At 47.1% G+C, this 20,432-nt stretch overlaps 1 protein-coding gene across 1 annotated transcript; it reads left to right on the plus strand.

Annotated features, from left to right (window-relative positions):
• The first annotated feature begins 7,609 nt into the window (after nucleotides 1–7,609).
• e2f7 (E2F transcription factor 7) lies at nucleotides 7,610–16,050 on the plus strand. Its single transcript, XM_067254826.1, has 12 exons — nucleotides 7,610–7,702; nucleotides 7,894–8,211; nucleotides 8,549–8,714; nucleotides 9,080–9,325; nucleotides 10,628–10,786; nucleotides 10,917–11,054; nucleotides 11,344–11,514; nucleotides 11,596–11,680; nucleotides 12,671–12,980; nucleotides 14,160–14,319; nucleotides 14,701–15,071; nucleotides 15,904–16,050. The coding sequence occupies exons 1-12, from the start codon at nucleotides 7,610–7,612 to the stop codon at nucleotides 16,048–16,050; spliced, it is 2,364 nt and encodes a 787-aa protein (XP_067110927.1).
• Nucleotides 16,051–20,432: the final 4,382 nt, after the last annotated feature.

Here is a 20,432-nt window from a genome sequence, read left to right on the forward strand (position 1 = left end):
GCCAAGCTCTTCACGAGCTGTGTTTGTCGTTATTTCCTACACAGGCTGTCAAGTTTGCACTGTGCCACTAATGGTGATGGAGGATGGTGATGGAGGATAGAGCTGACTCATGTTTGGGAAGGGGGGGGGGGGGGTCTACCCGTCATGGAGGATAGAGCTGACTCATGTTTGGGGAAGGGAAGTCTGGTAGTACCAGCATCCATGGAGGAGAGCTGATGAGACAGCAGCCCGACATGCAGCGTTGGCATTGTCTCTGCTCTGCTGGAAAAGTCTAAAAAAAGACACAGGGAAAGTTTATCTGTGGGGGTTTAGTTGACGACCTTTAAAATATTTCCCAGGGCGGTATCGGACTGCTGTGTTTCCCCCAAAAAAGAGAGCGAATTTTGGGGAGGGAAATAATTGGAGAGGGCTGGAGATGATTAGGTCATGTTCTCTGTGCAAAACACTGACCAACTTTAAGGATAGATATCTAGCACACCACCCGAGGGCTTTTCAACATGTAAATGTGCATCGACCAAGATCAACATGGCAAGATCAACTCCTCCGACATCATCGATTCCAAAAGGGAATGTCACACTTCTTTCCCAGTGTGGGGTGTCCAGCGCTCAGACTCAGATCTTAGGAGTCACGTCTTCCCTCTCATGTCACCACCACCCTGACCACGAAGCACTGCGCCACAAGCCATGCCCTCAGTTTCATGCGCATGGTGTTCATGCAGACGGAGGAAGAGAGAGCCACCTAGTGGTCAACATAGACAACACGTTTAACTGCAGCGCTGTCATGTCATCCACCTTTCACACCCCCCCCGTACCAAGCATCATTCTGAAAACCGTGTTGTAGATGTTATGCTGTTGAAGATGATACATGATTGTATGGCTCATGCTGTCTCTGTATGGAGACAGAGTTTCATGACAGAATATTATGTTTTTAGAGAATTATCTTAGTACAAAGATGGTGGACAGGTGTAGCAACACACCAGGTTTAAACACAACCTCCTTGATGTGATCCAGGAAGTTAAATCTCAACAGTACATTTATGATTTGTGATTAATAGTGTTTGAGTAAAACCAAAAGGCTGCCAGTGAAACTCTATGTGCTTCATTTAATTTTCTTTCTACTTTTTTCTGTTTGCATTCAAGACCCCAATTCCCCATGTCTCGAAACAAGTTTATTTTGAACCTAGACTGCAAACAAATTTATATACACACACACACACACACACACAAACACACACACAAACGCACACACAGACACACACACACATGCACAACACACACTACCTACAAATACACACATGCCAGCCTGCACATGCACACACCCTCAGCATGAAACAGGAGATGGAAACATCTACCACTCCAGCTGTTAACTTGGTGGGTCTGAGTCATTCATCTGACACAACCGATTTCCAATTCAACACATCAAAAGTGAGGTCACAGTTTTTTAATTAACCTTCTCATCATACAGACCTGTGACTGAACAGCAGGACACTCATTTGCATGCAAACACACACACACAAACACACATCTATTGGATGATGTGAGGTAGAGCTATGGTCATTTGCCATGGGTGAAGGATCGTGAGTTTTGCCTGCATACTTGTCATGTGAGTTTGAGTACTTGTCTGATGCTGCATCATCTGTAACAAACACATCTCTCAAACACAGACCCTCCCAGCAGACTCCTCAGAGAGAGAGAGAGAGAGAGGGGGGGGGGGGGGGGAGAGAGAGATGCGCATGAGACAGTGAGACCGGCAAGGAGAAAGACAGAGAGAGAGAGAGAAAGACAGAGAGAGACAGGGATTCAGAACGACGGCCATATATGAGAGAGGCAGGCACAGAAAAAGAAATAGAGACAGAGTGAGAGCGACAGATGGAGACAAGCAGCCATGCCAAGAGCGAGACAGAAAGAGAGACAGGAAGAGACAGAGAGAAAGAGAGAGAATGAGTGACAGGGAGAGAAAGACAGAGAGGGGAGGGGGGGGGAGAGCATGAGGACATATAAGCCCAGCTGCATCTGTTGAGGTAACAACAGATGCAGTGGGGGCTCTAGGTGTTTGAAATTCAGTACAGAAACTCTGGCGGTGGGTAAATCAGTCGTGAAATGGAGGCCTGGTCTTAAGAACCATTTTTACCGGAAAAACATTCCGTGCAGCTTCAGCTCAGAGGCAAGCAGTTCAACTTCAGACGGCCATTACTGTAACACTAATACATCACATACCTTAAACAACAAAGGCACTACATGGACCCAGTAGCAAATTGAACGCGATGTTTCCTTCTTGTTTTTGATTCAGCATGCACTTGACAAAACCACAAAATGCATCCAATCCTTGGTATACCTGTGTAAACATAATGCATTAGTGAAAACAACAACCTACTTAAAGAGAAGACTGTGTTGACAGGAAAACAGGACACATTATAGTAAACACACAAAATGACCAACATTGTGTCATCCGAGAAGCTGCCAGGGCATTATCTGAAATGGCCACTGCTTGTGGTCACAGCCAAGTCAGTGTTGTGTTGGTAATGACTGTTCATATTGGCTGTGAAAGAGATGAAATTATTTAGGCTCAGCCACTAAAAACACAGCCTGTTTCATCGAGGTTCCAACTACAATGCTGAATGGCAGTCCTGAAACATAGTCATCATGGAAGACATCTTCCTTTTCTCTGTCAACTCATAAACGTTCCTTTTGTTCTTGCCTTCCTGTGCACTTTCCACTTTCTCGACACTTTTCCTTTCTATTCCTCTTCTATTTTCTCCATGAAACCCAATGAAAGAATGCTCCGTTAGCGAGAAATAGAAGCAAGTTATTTGGATGTGAGGATATGAGACAGAGCAGCGTGCGCTCAGCTTTGCCACTCTGCTGGACGAGACGCTCCACCTTCAGGAGAACGACCTCATTCTCTACCCCAGACTGTACTCCCTTCATCACACAAACCAGGGTATTTACATCATAGAATAACTGCATGACCCCATGGGCTCCATATCTGCAAATAGCCCTCTCCCCATTAAGGACCAAACATAAGTCAATGTTTGTTCAGACTGAACACTCCCATTCACAAAGATGTTGATGGCCTATTCCAAGGGTGAAGGCTGGTGGATTGAACTCATTTGGGAGATTTCATCAAATTAGCCGGTAGAGGAAGTCCATGCTGCAAGGTCCCGATCAATACTATTTTATCATAAATGCAATTGGGGGGGGGGGGGGGGTGTACTGCTAGAACCAGACACTCACTTTTTCTATCTTTTAAAGCCCTGAGCCAAATTAGATAGAGCTGCCCATTACATATCCATAATTTATTGGCTGTTTGTTTTGAAAGAAACAGAAGGAGGGGTAGAGCGAGAAAGAAAGAGAGAGAGCTAGCAAGAGCGTAAGAGAGAGAGAGAAAGTGAGACTGAGCTATAGAAAGAGAGAGGTATGGAAGAGATAGATGTTCCTGGTGATGTAATCTAGATGAGGGGATATCAAAACACCATCAAAATCCCTAGGAGTTATTGATCTTTCCTCTGGTCAAAGAGCCCTAGAGAGAGTGAGGGTGAGTGAGTGAGAGAGAGAGATAGGTGGTGAGAGGAAGAGACAGAGAGAAGGGCAGGGAGTCAAACAATTAAGCGTGCCGTTTATCAATGGAGGAGCCGGGCACTGGGAATACGTCGTCTGAAACACTGATCAAAGGCATCATAAACGCCCCACGGACACTCCTGCACCTGACGACTCCATGTCCCAAAACAGCTGCCTTCAAACAAAGAACACCTCCCTTATCTCTGAATGGCAAGCACTGTGAAATATAGCTTGCATCTTCCCTCTCTCTTCAATGATTAAATCATTGGGATTATTTGTGGTGGGAGCCTGTTAGCAGCAAGCTCTGATATGACGCATGGGGGATGAGGGAGCCAGGTGTGTTATGTAAGCATGCTAATATCAACTGGGAAATGATCCCAGCGTCAGGGCCTGTGATTAAAGACTCCCCCCTCTTCTACCCGGCTCTCCCCTCCCTCCTTTACTCTGTGACTGCAGTCTGCGCACCATCTGTCTGTCTAGAGACTGGCCACATCTACACCTGAGGGTTGCCTTTAGTGTCCAAACAACACCGACAGAGCTGCCAAGGAGGATGTCTACATACACCGGTTTCTATTAAAGATTTTGTTCACAGATGGTTATTCCTGTTAGGTGGGAAATTGAACAAATTGACATTACTCGTGAACACTCGGGATCTGGATAGCTCATCCAGGTTGATTCCCAGATTCAGCTGTGAGAAAAACAGGTCCTTTCCTGTTTGTCCCATGAGTCCATAAGATGCACACTCACTAATCAGCAGTGTAACCTCCCAACTACTCTCTATTCAACACACTGTACACGCTGTGTCAATCGTTGTTGAGGACAACACCTGCCTCACATCTGATGATAGGAGCTGATCTTTTGGTCTCCATGGGGTCTGTGAGGTACTCTGCACTTGGCCAGTTTTGGGTTATCTTCCCCTCACTGCTACATAACTGTATTGACCTATAACCTACATAACCTAGTCTCTACATGCCTCCACACCCTGTTGCCACCCTATGGCTTGACCCGCGAACAATGTGAAAAACCAATCCGCTGTTCAGGTTAGACCCAAACAAAACCACCCAGCTGAGTCCCTGTCAACCTGTGTGGTGTCTGCAGAGGGCCACAGGGGCAAGTCTCAACTTGTCCCTGGGAACAACAAGGTCCTGTCAAGCTGGGGTGTGTTTAAGCTGGCTCTCCCTCAACTCTCGAGACAATAGACAGCCCGCCAGTTCACTCTGACTGAGTGATTCAGAGGCCATGCTCAAGGCAAAGTCTTAGCTGGCTAACTCCCACTGGATAAACCCAAGGTCTGCCTCATAGAAACAGATCATCGTGTTTGTTTCCAAGACAAGGATTTACACTTTTTTTCCAGCTTACAGTGATTTATGGTTCTTAAAATGTGTAGCCAAAAATAAAGATGATTAGAAATGATTTTATGTTATTATTTCTCAGCAGACCTACTTTGAATTCATATCAGAAAGCTAAACAGAGTGTACAGTGACTCAACTTACTTCTACCATCTCGCTAATGCTGAGACTTGAGAAATGTTGTCTCTTTCAATTAGGACTGATCTAGTAAGGCCACTGGGCTTTTAGCGAAGTTGGCTGACTAAGTTAATGTGGAGAGAGGGGTTCAATACGAGATTGTTTATCGTGAATGGCTCTAATGGGATTTGATTTGTCTTCCCTCCCCATGCCAGGATGCTTCTCTGAGTTGCTCTAGTGAATGTAAACATTTATGAATGACAGTCAAAGAGCTATATGAGAAAAATATGACCTACTACATCAAGTCCATGAGATAAGCCGTATCAGCCAACATTTGTGTGCAGTATGTGAATGCGACACAGTGCCTCACATATCTGTCTCAGTCTCAAAACTGAAGTACAGTAGGCTAGACATAGGTTAAAGATAGGCCTCCATTGAGGCCCTCATGGATGGTTGCACCGCCTGCGTTGCTAAGGAAACCAAAAAACCACACAGTGTGACCTGAAAGTCACAAAAGGGGACACTGGTGGCCTGCTGTCAGTTTAACTACGTCCATGTTATTCTTGTTTGAGTTATCGTCAGGACACAACACCCACCTGCACTAAGTGGTCTTGATGTTGGGAACAAATATTCACACACAAACTACTGACTAAACTACACAAACAAACTTCTGGTGCTGTGCTCAGAAACAATACCACGACAACATTATTAATGTCTCCACCATTGTAGACTCTAATTGATAATGACATGGAGAGGGTATCTGGTACCGCAGAGATGTTTGGTCAGGCCGTCCCTATTGGATCAGAGCCTCATCAGTATGCAAACTGATGTTCGCATCTCATTACTGCTGCACAATGCATTTAGTATTGTGGTTAAGGAATCTTTTTCTCACAGCCCATGAACTGTCACACACACACACACACACATTTGTACTATAACATACACGTTCACTTTACAGTATGTATACTATGTCTTCTACATAATCTGTATATTGCGTGTATATTGTCTATTGTTTGTCATTAATATGTTTATTGTCTGTATTGCTTGAGACACCAATGACTGGAACCAAATTCCTTGTGTGTTCATCTGTTTCTGATTATAATGGAAAAAACTGAGGGGCAAATATGGAGAACAGCAGTTCAGATATGAGAGGTCAATGGAATGGAATTGACTGACTTTGGGACTGATTTGGAGAAACCTGTTAAACACTATTTGAAAATATTATACAGTATATTGGTTTCTACAAGGAATGCCACTGTTGCCCTTGCCATCTGTTATTTTCAACACTATTGATCATCGAAACTGTTTGCATATTAATCTGTTCAATATTTGGCGGCATTGATATTCGGTAGCCTACTATTATGTATCAGTGTGGGCCAGCACTCTGAGACCAGGGTAAAAGTCTAGGGCGGGATTTGACTTGAATTTCCCGTTTTCGCGGGGTGTATCAGGTAGTATAAGCGCCACTCCTCTTGCTCCATCTGTTACTAGAGCCACACAAGCTAATTAGATAGAACCACAGAGGGTCTTGACTCCTGCTCACAACGCCAACAAAGCCTGTGTGATTAGCGACATTGATGTGGTGGCTTTCTAAGGTGCTCATTACGGCGTTCTAACATTTCCCGGACAGTTGACAGCTTTTACCAAGCTCTTAAACAGAGGCAGGCAGGAGACCGACCGCGCCGAGAGCCCCGCCAACACGACTCTGTGGGCGTGTCTGTTTCCCCGTGACCATTGGATGAAATAATAACGCAGCAAAATGCGTAGATGCTGATTGGCTGGAGTCAGTGTGGTCCCCGAGAGCGCCAGAAAACAAGCTTTAGCGGGTGATCTTGCATGCAGTCCCTGTGTTCCTGATCAGTATGCAATTCCAGCACTAGCGGCAGGATTGGAGTGTCTGTTACAGAGGGATATTTGAGGACTGCCCGCTTAATTTAGAGAGGGAAATTAGCTAGTTGGCTAGCTATGTTGATTTAACGAAATAACTGCACGAAACGACAATAGAGGCTCTAAGGTTGGACATACATTTGGGTATTTTAACATCGAACTGTATATCAGTGAGGGTGAGTAGTCACATATTAAAATGTTCTTAGGTTTTTGAGCTGTAGATCTGCAATAGCCATTACTGAGTAACAAATTATTTCAAGACAGCAGGTAAACTGAGTTGCTGCTGGCCATATACAGTTTTCAAAGGCTCTGAATTTGACCAGAAATGAACATAGGTAGAAATTGCATCCTCATACAGCGCTAGCTATATGACAAGTTAAGATGTTTCAAGTAAAGATACCTCTAGGTTTGTGGCTAATCACAGCATTTTTTCAGTAGTGTAGACAACTTGCAATATCACAAAGACACAGTATTGCCAGATTAGCTGGTATGTGTGTAAAGTGGCTAGCACGCTAACCAACTTGCTAGGTGGGCAAAAGTTATTTGCGCCAAAATCGTCAGTCCACTGACTGATCTTATGACTTTGTAAATGGTCTGGCCAACTATTCAACAAAATGTAATTACATTATATCATGCTTGTAGGATAATAGAGAGTGCAGTATTCATGCGATAGTTATAGCTTCTGTGACTTTCTTTGCAGATGGAAGTTGAATGTCTAAGTTTGAAAGACCTCATAAGTCCAAAGCATATCAAAGTCGACCTGGATGGAACAGGAGGTGAACATGAGCACAAGGTAAATACATTGTATATACTGTATATACACAAATTTGTAACAGAATACACTGACATAGTCTGATAATAAGTAAAAACTGTCTACAAAGTTAATTAATGCTTTCTAGAGTTAATACCACGTTTGTAAGTCCTACCTCAATGCACATTTACCCCTAAATAATTTGGAAATGCACGATTCCCATCTATTCTAAGGAGAACATATGTGTGGAGAGGAGACGAGGCACTCCACTGAAGAGTGAGCCTGCGGCAGCCATGTTGCTTTATGGCAGGAGGGCTCCTATCCCAGACCTGGTCCACATCACCCCCATAAAGCACCCTGACCGGGCCCACCCCGCCCCGGAGCCCTGGACACCCACGGCTAACCTCAAGATGCTAATCAGCGCCGCTAGCCCGGACATCCGGGACCGGGAGATGAAGAAGACGCTATTCAGGCCCATAGAGAATGAGAGGGACAAGATGGCCGAGCCACAGGTGGAGGAGATGGAGGGGGATGCAGAGGAGCCATGTCAGGTAGCCACAGACTCATCACTGGACCCTAATACTGACAGAGTTCACCCCTTGAGGGAGAGCTTGGGATGGTTTTGGAGATAGCTGGTCATATAGCTACAAAACAGATGTTATGTATGGTTATCTATCCTTGCATACCATATGTTATGGATGGATTATGTATGGTTATATGACATATACTATATTATGGGTTAGACAAACTTGTGCCCCTGCTTCTGAAAGCGAATAATCCCTCAAATCTATGAGATGCACTGTTAGAGCATTGTGAATTCCTCTCTCGTGCAGTAGTCGTGTGTCGATGTCTCACCACGCTTGTCCGGGCTCCTCCCCGTGTGCTCAGTTTGAGGTGGTGGAGGACGAGGTGGAGGAGGACGGGGAGAGGAAGCCCAGCCGCAAGCAGAAGAGCCTGGGGCTGCTGTGCCAGAAGTTCCTGGCCCTCTACCCCGACTACCCAGCGTCATCCGAGGAAATCAACATCTCCCTGGACGAGGTGGCCACCAGCCTGGGTAAGAGGGCAGGGGCAGCTTTTCCTGGCTCCGTGACTCTCACTTTCCCCACTGTCACTTCTTTAACTGGAGGAACTGCACAGGGGGGGAAACAACAATATCAATGACAAACTCCTAGTGTAGGTGCTATAATAGGTAATGAGCTGTGTTAGGTTTTATTGGTATCTGAATTTGTAGAGATGGTTTCTTATGGCTGCTATCTTTTCTTGATCTAAAGAAATTCCCCGGGGATGGATGTAGCTCAGTAGTAGAGCGGTTGGCTGTATATTAAGAGGTTGCCGGTTGGAATTCCCCCCAGGGGCCAGCAGTAACTGAAGGTGAATGTGACCTCATGTGTCGCCCCGGCCTGTCCCTTGTTTCGACAGGCGTGGAGCGCCGGCGCATCTACGACATCGTCAACGTGTTGGAGTCGCTGCTGATCGTGGGCCGCATGGCCAAGAACTGGTACGTGTGGAACGGCCGCCAGCGCCTGGCCTCCACCCTGGCCGAGCTGCAGGCGCTGGGCCGGAAGCAGAGATACCACCTCCACATGGAGCACCCCAGGGAGGGCAGGGAGACCAGCGCCGCCACACTGTCCCCCGAGGACGGGGGCAACGCCGACTGTGGCTACGGTGAGAGGGGGAGGGGAGGAGGAGTGGGGGGGAAGGTGACGGGACTGCAAGAGGCTTTGTTTGGTCGATGAGAATGTCTGCGTACGTCGCGCCTCGATGTCTTTGGGGATGGGATTTATGTTGATCTCACTCTAGTTGACGTGTGTGTGTCTGTATTCCCGGGCTAATACATCACTTAGCTCCAGTGTAGTTATTAACAGTTGAACATCAGTGTTTGTTTGCAGATAGTTAGTTAATATGTACATTAGTCCCCAAGCACCCCCCCCTCCCCCATCTCCCTTTCACCAAGTTAGGAAACCTGTTATTGATCTGTACGTTGACCAGGGGCCCAATGTCGATAGCCACACCTCAGCGCAAATAACCCCAGTAATGGAAAAAACGACCAGGAGAGAGAGGGGTCCATTTTCTGGCATCGCTATGACTACAAGGAATGCTCTCATTTACTTGGGCTTAAAGGCTGACGGAAAGCGTTCCTGGACTACAAGTTGTTGAATGAACACTGGGTTCTAATGGTCTGGGCCATTAGCTCCTGCCGGCCTTGCTGCGTGGAGTAATTAAAACGATGACGGCTAAAACTAGACTCCCCTGCGCCTTGCCCCGCGTCGATGAACGGCGCGGTTAAGTGTAATTGACAATCGTTTTTGTTTCTGTCAGGGGAGAATGGGTCAGCCTCACACCAGAGAGAGCCAAGAGCCTCTTCTGGGGAGGTGATTACATTACGAAGCCTTTATAGACCGTGGCTGGGCCTGAGGTAGCAGTTTGCCAGTCGTTAGCTTGAGTCCAGAGCTACTCTTCCCCTTTAATAGTTGCTGTAATAGTCATGTATTCATTTAGCAGACCATTTCATCCAAAGCATTGTACGGCGAGGGGGATTTGAAGGATCTGCGACCCTGTATCTGCAGTCTAATACTCTACCTCTGAGCTCTACTCATCCCTGTGACACAGGGTCTTACAGGGTTAGCCCCAGCTAAGAGCTAGCTAGGTCTGCCTGTTCCTGTCAGAACAATGGGTGGTTTCCCAGCTGCTGGGGCTAACCGTCCCTCTGCACCCTCACTCTGGGAGAGGCTTCACAATCAGGATGTGATCTGGCCTCTGAAGGAGAGCCTGTTTGACCAACCACACCTGTATGTCCTGAAACAACCCAGAACACAAGGACTGGGGGCTTGAGCCTACTCTTGAAAAACATGGAAAAAGGCGGAAACCAAATAGCCGGCCTAAAGTTTCAGTTGCACGTTATATCTACGACTGAGATTAAAAAGACTTAAAATGGAATTGTAATATGAGTTGTGTGTGTGTGTGTAGCTACCGCCAGCAAGAGGAAGGACAAATCCCTTCGCATCATGAGTCAGAAGTTCGTCATGCTCTTCCTGGTGTCCAGCACGCAGACTGTCACCCTGGACGTGGCGGCCAAGATCCTGATCGAGGAGAGCCAGGACACAGCCAGCCACAGCAAGTACAAGAGTAAGAGACTGTGTTTGCACTGTTGGTGGAACCCAAGAAAATCCAGTGTTTCATAGCCAATAACTCACATTCATATGACAATAACCTTGCGACTTGAAGATGTGTGACTGGCGAACTGTGCCGCCCTCAGCCAAGGTGCGGCGCTTGTATGACATTGCCAACGTGCTGACCAGCCTGGACCTGATCAAGAAGGTGCACGTGAGAGAGGAGAGAGGGAGGAAGCCGGCCTTCAGGTGGATCGGACCCACCCACTTCCAGACCAGCGATGGTGAGATGATCGCTCGTCTCCGAGCCCAGACCACCGTCAGCTGGGTGTATGGCAGGGATGGGTACAGCTCAGTGGTCAGAGCATTTGAACTGCAGACCAAGAGGCCCCGGGTTGGGACCTCTTGATGTGCCGTCAAATGCTCTAACCACTGAGCTGTATCTACCTATCCCCACTGTACACTGCAGGCATCGGCTCCATTGAGTTGGTCCACTAAGCTCTGTATGCAGAACGGAGCATGAGCACCTCCCCCCTCCCGTGTGTACCGGCTCTGACCTCTGACCCCTCCCAGGTGACTCTGAGGCCGCGGCGGGCGTTACTCTGCCGGCGTCTCACGCAGACACGCGGCCGCCGCAGGGCGTCCGGCAGCCCGGGATGACGCGCCACGCCTCCTCCACCGCCTCCTCGGCCGCCCGGCGCCGCGTCAACTCCGCCCCCAGCAGCCCGCGCAGGGAGGCCCCCGGTGAGCACACGCAGTCCCCTCACTCCCGCCTCAGTACGGTTCAGTGTCAGACTATCTGTCCTCACCCTCTGACCCTGCCAGGCCTCCCGTCCCAGCCTGTGGATTATTCCAGAAAGACGGCGAGCAGCGGCGCTGTGTGCCGCCTGCAGTTTGGAAACGCCGCGGAGTGAGTGAGCCCCCATGCACACACTGACAGTCAGAACTCCCGTCTGGACACAATGAAGTAGAGTACAATGGAGTATTCTTTGTCGAGCACATTGTTGGTGACTGGGAGGAAATGGATCTTTTACAGAGGCGGCGTTATCAAAAATACATACAAAATACTGATAAAGCGATACAAATGCTGATAGTCGTATGCATTTCTAGGAACTGCAAGCATACTTGAGGGTACAACATTGGTAGTCAGGGATGTTTACACACATATTGTTGAAACACAGCAGTCTGTTCTTTACTGTAGCTTGGGATATAGAAACTAGAAGCCATAGCTAATGTGTTCCATAAAATGAGCCTGATATTCTATAGGATCTAGAGTTTTAATGATGCTTGTCTTTGAGTCAACACAGCAGAACATTAGAAACAGGAAGTGATGCGTCCAGAGGTCCAGCCCCCCAGGCTCCAGACAAGGCTTTTAATAGGCTCCCTGAGGCTCTCTGAAACCCACACAAATTGAAAATCACTTGACCAACTTCCCCAGTCATTGAATCCAGAGAGGCTCATTTCTTAGCATCTAACTTTACATTTTCTCTTCAGAGTTGTGTGTGTTGGCTCCGGTGCCAGCCTTTAGGCGAGGCGTTCTGTGTGAGTTGAAGAGAGGATTTTCCAAGGCTGATGGTTTATGGTGTTGCTACTATAGACGGCTGGGTTCTGCAGTGTCTGCAGTAGCGGGCCACTCTGGTGGCCAAGCCACAGGAGTCTGAAGGCCAAATGTGCTGAGGGGTTTGAGAAGAGGGGGGGGGGGGGGGGGGTGGAAGGAGGGATAGAGGGTAGGGGGAGTTGAGAGAGGGAGGGAGGCCGCTTCCAAATTGCAGGGAGGGAATATTTTACTACAGACGTCTGGTCTTGATGAACATACACTGTATATAGAATATGATGTGAACATCCTCCCCTTGCGAGAGAGAGTAAGATCTCTGATGTCTCTCTGTCCCCTCTCTCTCAGCCCTCAGACCACCCCAGGACTGAGGACCCCCAGCCCGCAGCTCCACTCCCCCCCCCTGGCCCCCCTAGCCGTATCCCTCCACACGGAGGGCCCCTTCGGCCCGCCGCCCCCCGCCGCCTCCCTCCCCCCGCACCACCGCCTGGCCTACCTGACCAGCCTCTCCCAGCCCTCCGTGGTCATGCTGTACGGGGGGCCCGCCCCGCAGGACGCCCGCCCCAGGATCCCCGAGGGTCAGAGGTCACCGGAGAGCCTCCTGGGGAAGAGGCAGAGGGAGGAGGAGGAGGGGGAGGGGTCGGCGAAGAAAGACAAGGTCGAGTCAAGCCGGGCTGAGGATAGTGAGGAGGTGAGTTTGCATGAGGGGGCCAGGTGTTCAGCCTCTTCAGCTGTGTGTGTGTCGGTGTGTGAGCCAGGCCTCGTGTGTGGAGCAGCCATGGTGACCGGACCACAACACAAGCTGTCAAGGGGACGGGGTGGAGCGACGGTTTCCACGGTGACCGGGCATTGTGTGCGTCGCCGGTCAGGAGCTCCTTCAGAGCGACGCTTCCCAGCGTGGTTGTTAGTCACCAGCAGTGAGTCACGCGTGCTGGAGACGGCCTGTGTCCTCTGCCAGGAACACAGCTGACTTTGCACCAGCAAACATCCGCTCCAAATTAGACTGAGGGGAAACGATCCTATGAAGGAACTTGGGCTGCACTGGGCTCCAACTTCTGAGGAGTGTGTGTGTGTGTGTTTAATTTTCATTACTGAGTTTTAGCAGTTCAGTATATGTGAAGGTGAAAGTCGTAACTCGGAGGACGAATCCATTTATGTTTTGTGATAAATATGTTCAGTTGCTGTTCCGCAAGACTGGAGGGATGTTATGGATCAGATTATGAAACCGAGATGTATTGATTTATAGGAAATGTTGTTTTTGTACCAAAGGGCAGTGTTATGATAGAATTTACCACGGGAGCCATCTATCCTTCAGTTTAATTTTGTCTCGACGTTTGGGTAAATCCTGTTAATGGTTCCCGAAAGCAGACCATTAAATTAAATTATGAAGTGCTGCATGCTTAAGTAGAAGAAATGTCAGTTGTAATTAAACTAGATGGCAATATCAATTTTGATGATGTATAGGATATGTTTCATTCCAAAAGCCAAAACCATCCCTCTCTAACATTTATTGAAAATAAAATGGGAGTACTATTGAAGGTGAAGTTGGTTCTAAAGTTCAGAATACTGTAAAATAAAGTGTGAAGTCAGGGTTGAAACCAAACTGGGAGTATTAGACCTTGAATTGAGAAGGCTGTGTTTAGAAATGACTTTGGATCAGATTGCTGCAAGGCAATTCCACACGGGAGCCTCAGTGCTGTGGGGGGGCAAGGCTGGAATTGGCTGGTTGGAAGAGTGTTTATTTGATTTAACTCTCCCTCCATCCGAGCCGCCTTCTTCTTTCCATGCTGTCTTTCCTGACGGCGGGCTACCCTGCGTTCTGAACCCTGTTTCACAGAGGAGAGAGGCGAGGTGGAGCCAGGAGGCTGGAGGCTCACCGCTGACCAGCCCCAGACCCCCACCCAGACAGCCCGCTGAGCCCAGAGACACGTCCTCCTGGGCCAGAGACGGGGAGGTGGGCCAGCCCTCACACTACCTCTACGTCCCCCACTCTGCAGGTACGTCCACCCTGCCCGGTCAACCCAGGGGGAGAGCATTTGATCAGGACACCGCAGGTTCAAACACTGGACATCGCTTTGGATGCAAGAAAAATACAAATGTTCAGTTTACCTGGCAGGACTCTTGCTTAGTGCACTAGTATAGATGTGACCACACTAGAATACACGACTATCATCCTAACCCTCTATGTAGACTACCAGAGTAGCCGTTAACCCTCAAAGGTTAATAGTACAGTAGTATATACTAGTATGGTCATATCTATACTAGTATGGATAATAGTATTGTATACTTCAATACATAATATGGATGATAGAAGTGTGACCCTAACCGGACATGTTGTACAGCTGTCTGGTTAATCCTACTGCTCTGTCATCCTCCAGGTCTCAACTTCCTGTTGTCCTCTGGCCAGACCCCCAGCAGCCTGGCCCTGCCCCCTGGCAGTGTGCCCACCATGGCCTACCTCCTGGTGCCCTCCGCCCTCCCACACTACCCCGTCATGGCCGGCGGCCTCCAGGCCACGGCCGCTGACGGCCACGCCAGCCCCAGCTTCAGCGTGCCGGCCGTGGTCTCCCCCGCCCACTTCATGGTGGGTGCCGGGCACTACGCTGTGCCGGGAGCTCCAGAGTGCGGAGGGTCGGCGCCCTCTCCTGCCAGCCCAGAGCAGAGGAGGGCGTACGGGCCGGCAGCAGGACATCCTCACTCTCCCCTGGAGACCAGGAAGGCTGTTAGCATGTCCCTGACCGAACCACTGGTGAGATACACAAACACACACACATGCATGTTCACACAAACAAACTACTCGTCCAATTAGGATTCAGTCGGTAAATGGGCTGTACTGATTAAAGCCGGCATTGTGATGGATCATCTTTTGGGTTTTGGACAGCCTCAAAATGCCACAAGCAAAACTGATGACAACCAAAAGCGTTCATCAGTTCATCATCCCAGCAGAATATCCTCATGCCGGCTCAGCGATTGTGTTCTCACGTCTTTTCCCCCAGTCCCATTAACAACCCAGAAATGAAAACGTAGCCATTTCCCTGTTCTGCAGGGGTTCATTTATCTTGAGATCATTAAAAGGCAATTACCAGCCCTGGTGTGTCATCCCAACATAGCTCCTATGACGTTGCCACGCCTCTGAGAATACCTCTCACTCTCCCTAGACCTGGGGCGGGAGGGGGGGGGGCTTATTAATGGCCGTGTGTACATCGTCGCGAGGCCCAGATCAGAGTTGTCCACGAGCCCCTTCTCTCTTCCTTAAATCTCCTCCCAGCTCTTCAAACATTGGCCCAGTTGGTCTATAACCCTAGACCTGGGTCCACACACAGTCTGCGTCTTCTAATAAGGGATTTCTGCCAAAGTTTAGTCCTTGTGTAGATGAAACTGATCCTGTGCTGAAGAATGTGTGTTATTTCGTAAGCCTGGTATTTGGGACAGGGGATTGTGGGATGGGGGGGGGGGGTGGTGTTAAATACTGTCTAACTGATATCTGGCTGTCAGTGGTGATTATTGTTGTAGGGGGAGAATACAGAGCAGATGTACTGCTCTAGCTCTGTGGTTAAACCTCTACCCTCTCCCCCCTCCAGACCCCTCAGACTCCCAAGGAGGCTGTCGCCAGAGGATCCTTCTTCCAGACGCCGGGAACTCTGGGAAATGTAGTCATGGCCTCCGGCGGCCGCCGAAGAGCATCCGCTCAGAGGAGGCTGGACATCGGTCACCAACCGGCTAATTAGAGCCCTGGGAGGTGTCTGAAAAAGGGAGGAGCCACCTGCCTCTGAGCTTCAGGGTCATTTTGAACCATGTCCACATGGTGAGGTCATAACTGAGCATGCCTCCTTCTAACAGTGCTGCTAAGAGAGCCATGGGAACTGGAGTATGCACCAACGAGGAAGAAACACTTCTAATACCTTTGTTTGGGGTTCGAAAACCACTGGTGCTTTGTTAGTTCTGGTATGTGAATGCTGGTCTGTACGGTACCTGTTTAAAGTGCCTAACTATTAGACTGTATGAATGCTGTCTGAGGACTCAGAGAGGCTGTGTTATGGCGCCCTCCTGTGGTGGGAGGCATACCTGAGTCAAACTTGATTTTGGAGTTTCAGCCTTACCTCCCACACCCCCCCCCCGTACACATAATTGAGCTACCTAATTCCACGAAACGTATGATATCCCAACGTTATTTATAAATTAGTTAATATATATGTATCACGGCTGTAATGCAACTCATTACGAAGTGACTTATTTTTTTAGCACTAAGTATTTAAAGAATGTACATCTGATTCTAGAGCCATGCCTCTTTTATCTGACCCCCTTCGGGAATCCAAACTGTATCTGTGAGTAAACGTAACAGTTGATTATAGGTCACAGGGAGTAGAATGTCCCTCTCATCACATTTCATAGATGGTTATGATTTAGTCATTATTAAATCTGAATTAAATGACCAACCTCACCTGTGCTCTTCTGTAGTAGCGCTGGCTGGCTGTTGGCTATGAAGGCTAATGAACAGGTTCACTTTAAGAGCAATATGCAGGTTTGAAAATCGTTGAATGTGACAAAGACCAAAGGTTGGCATGCCTTTCTCTGACCGGTGTGCATGAGCTTATGAAAACAAGGGCAGAGTGAAAATGTGAAAATGACTTTATGAAGCTCCTCCATACTTGAAGGACTTGTGTGTCCCATTCGCTGTGGCCAAGGGAACTCTCAGTACTGTAAATGCATGAAACTACACATGCAAATTGAGGATAATTGAGCTACATCAACTGGTGCAGATCATCCAACTGAAACGTGGATGTGTAGTTCATGTACAAGCTTTTTTTTTTACCATTACTTTTGTATATTGTATTCAAGTATTTGTCATAATCATTACTTCCATTGAAATGCAGGATGTTAATTTATTGCTGCTTTCTGTCTTTTTAAATAATAATTACAATGCTAGTTACAATAGTTAAATGTATGCTTCTCAACAACAACAAAAACTTTTCTGATATTACAATACTTGAACTGTGATTAACTGGGCTAACTAGCTGCAGTACTGTGTATGTTATGGGGCCAAAAAACACGTTCTGTATGAATCTGAAACTTTTGTCATAAATAAAAAATCTAAATGCATTTCATTTTGTTTGAGTGTTCGCAAATGTATTTATCATCCTGAAGATTAATGCCATGTGCACTGACATTGTTCTGACCACAAGAGGGCGGCATGTTATTCTGGAATTCGACATCAGAACACTTCTTGCTCATCAAAGCAGATCAAATGACAGAAGAGGAGGCAGGCTTCATGAGCTCTTCTTGTCAGGTCCTCTGTCTACCAGGTCTTTTATATCCTATGTAATAAACCTGGCATGAGTTGCTGCCAATACAATGTTGTTTGGTCATTTGCGTTAATGACATCGTAAACTGCAGATGGACAAATTGACATGGTTGGACCATCAATCTGAGGCTCATTACAGCCAAAGAGAGCCTGTTAATTAAAATATGTCCCTGCCCTACAGCATTGGCATAATCACAACAATGTATGACTTTTTAACAGTTTCTCAAATTCAAACACTGCTGTTCCGTTCTCCAGAAATCTAATGTATGGCTTCCAGCTTCCAGGCCCCAGTAAATGAGAAACAGCACTCAATGGACCTCTGCATACTTTATGAATACCAATATTATGTATAGTTACTGTTGGGACACGCTTCAAATACAGACATTAGTCATATACGTGCGCTGTAAATCTTTACAGTGAACATTGCCTACGGCTGTTTCCTGAAGGCCCAAGGCCATTAATGAAGTGCTCGGTTCTGTGAAAAACAAACACCAGAATAAATGTGTTTAGGTCAGGATAAATCTGGGGCAGATTTTTACACAGTGTTAGACGACTTAAGTTATCCCTGACAGTAAACTTCTAAGATGGAAAAACAATCCCTTGGATTGTGAGGGGAGTATGTATGTGGTTGGAAAATGTGCAGAGTTGTTTATTTTATGAAAACAAATCTCAATACTTGGACAATGAGAACAGGTTTCATTGTTGTGCGTAGATCCCAGAGTGATTACGAAGGATGAGAAACGGTGAGAGGTTTGTTTTCCTAGAAGGCTACATTTCTTGAAAACAAAATCCTTCATGGCTAGACCTCAGGGATTTGACCCAGGTGATTGAAAGGAAACTTGTTACATCAAGCATATACTTTGGAGCTGAAATACAGATTGACGTCAGTCACTAAATACAAACAAGACAAGGGAGACTCAGCCAAGACTCTATTTAGTATTGCAAGGAAGTGTTCAACAACATAAGCCAACTATGACATTGTTTTCTTGGAGGACTGGAGATCTTTCTATGACTTGTGGACAGGAAACATTTTTAGCAGCCGCATAAACAACAACATAGTTGTGATGAATATACAGCATTACAGTTGAATGTTCACTAGTGTGGATCGTGTGGTTTTGGGGACTCAATCTCGGGTTTACAGTTTCGGGGCTTTTTGACTATACAAGAGAGAAGAGGCCATGTTACCTGACCCATCTGTTTTTCATCCATTTTATTTACGTTTTTCCTGTCCTCCTCCTCCTTTTCCCAAAATTCTTTTGAATGACATTTCTTACTATGAGAATTCTATCTACAACCTCCTTGCTGTGGGGCACAGGGACAAAGCCAACTGTCAAGAGTGGAGTCTCGGTTTGTGCCGATGTAACTTCATCTCTCTGGTGATCCTAAATGTGCAGATATTATCTTATGAAATTGCTTCATGTTTGGGTTCCGTATCATAGCCCAAAGCCTGCTCACATACTATCTAAATACAGACATAGATAAGTAGGTCAGCTGAGAGACCCTGAGCTGGAAGCCAGATTTGACTGCAGGTCCAGTATGTTAGAAGTGAGACCAATGAATAGTTCTTAAGCACTGGTTGATTGACTATAAAATCAATTACTATGACATTTGAACTTCAGACCTCTTGAACCCATCTATCCAGTAAAACACTTTTTATAGCCTTGCAAAATGCTAAGAAACGCGTGTGAGCTGTGCGATCTAGCCTCTAATCCATGAAAAATGTGAGCATTTGGAAACGGAACACACATCGGCACTTACCATGCTGCGAGGCGTCAAAATCATTCCAAGTTCATAAGCTATCTACAGAAATAAAATGTGTATAACGTAAACACAAATTATGAATTAGCTGCATGCGGTGTACTAAATGGAACATAATCACAGATATCTGTTTAGATTGAAGTCTTTAATCTGCCATCTATCAAGCCTCCACCCCCTCAGAGCTATTTATCTGGGTTCCACCCTCCATTAAAGAGTCCAGCTCAACCACGTCGCTACACTCCCTGTGTGTTGTCATGCATTACACTGTGGGTCACCACCAGCCAAGTTCTGGCTTATGCTTTGCCATGACAACCGTGTGTGCGGATATCTCCCTGTTTGGTGGTCTATCTGTAACTGTATCATGTTGCAAATGCTGACCTTGACGTTTGGCTCAGTTTGGAGTTCTAGAAAGAGAAAGTGAGAGAGGGAAAAGACAGAGAGAGAGAGAGAGAGAGAGAGAGAGAGAGAGAGGTCCTTTAAAGTAAACTGTGCTTTTCTCTAATGACGTTTTACCTGTCAGATACAGTATTTAAAATGTGTAATCCATTTATCAAACAACCACACGGTTGCAATTTGACTGAGCAAACCTTGACAGGCAGCTCTTCAAATCTAATCTCCATAACAGTATTCAGACAGCGCACTGAAACCTGTTGACACACATCCATACTGGCCGGCATTTTGTTCCATCCTCTCACAGTCCAAAGTCTCGGCCTTTTGCCTTCCAGCTGAGAAAACTCACTTGTCCGACAGTCCAACTGTTTCCATCCTCACATACAGGACCAGAGAAACAGCCCCGTTTTGCTTACGAGGCATGTTTCACTCCATACACAGTCTTCACTGTCCTCTCTAACACTGTGGGGTGACACCATGAGCCAGACAAAGAGGTCAACATTTAAACTGTATATGACTAAAACACCCAAACAGTCTCCTTAACTTCCTCCTCTGTCCCAGGTCTGACCTCTCAGAACATGACACTGTGTAAATTGTCCTTTATTTGACAATGCAGGCCATGCCTTTCCCCTCGCCGCTCAACCCAGACTCACACATGAC

This window comes from Osmerus mordax, chromosome 17 (genome assembly GCF_038355195.1).
Source record: "Osmerus mordax isolate fOsmMor3 chromosome 17, fOsmMor3.pri, whole genome shotgun sequence".
NCBI classification, from domain to species: domain Eukaryota; kingdom Metazoa; phylum Chordata; class Actinopteri; order Osmeriformes; family Osmeridae; genus Osmerus; species Osmerus mordax.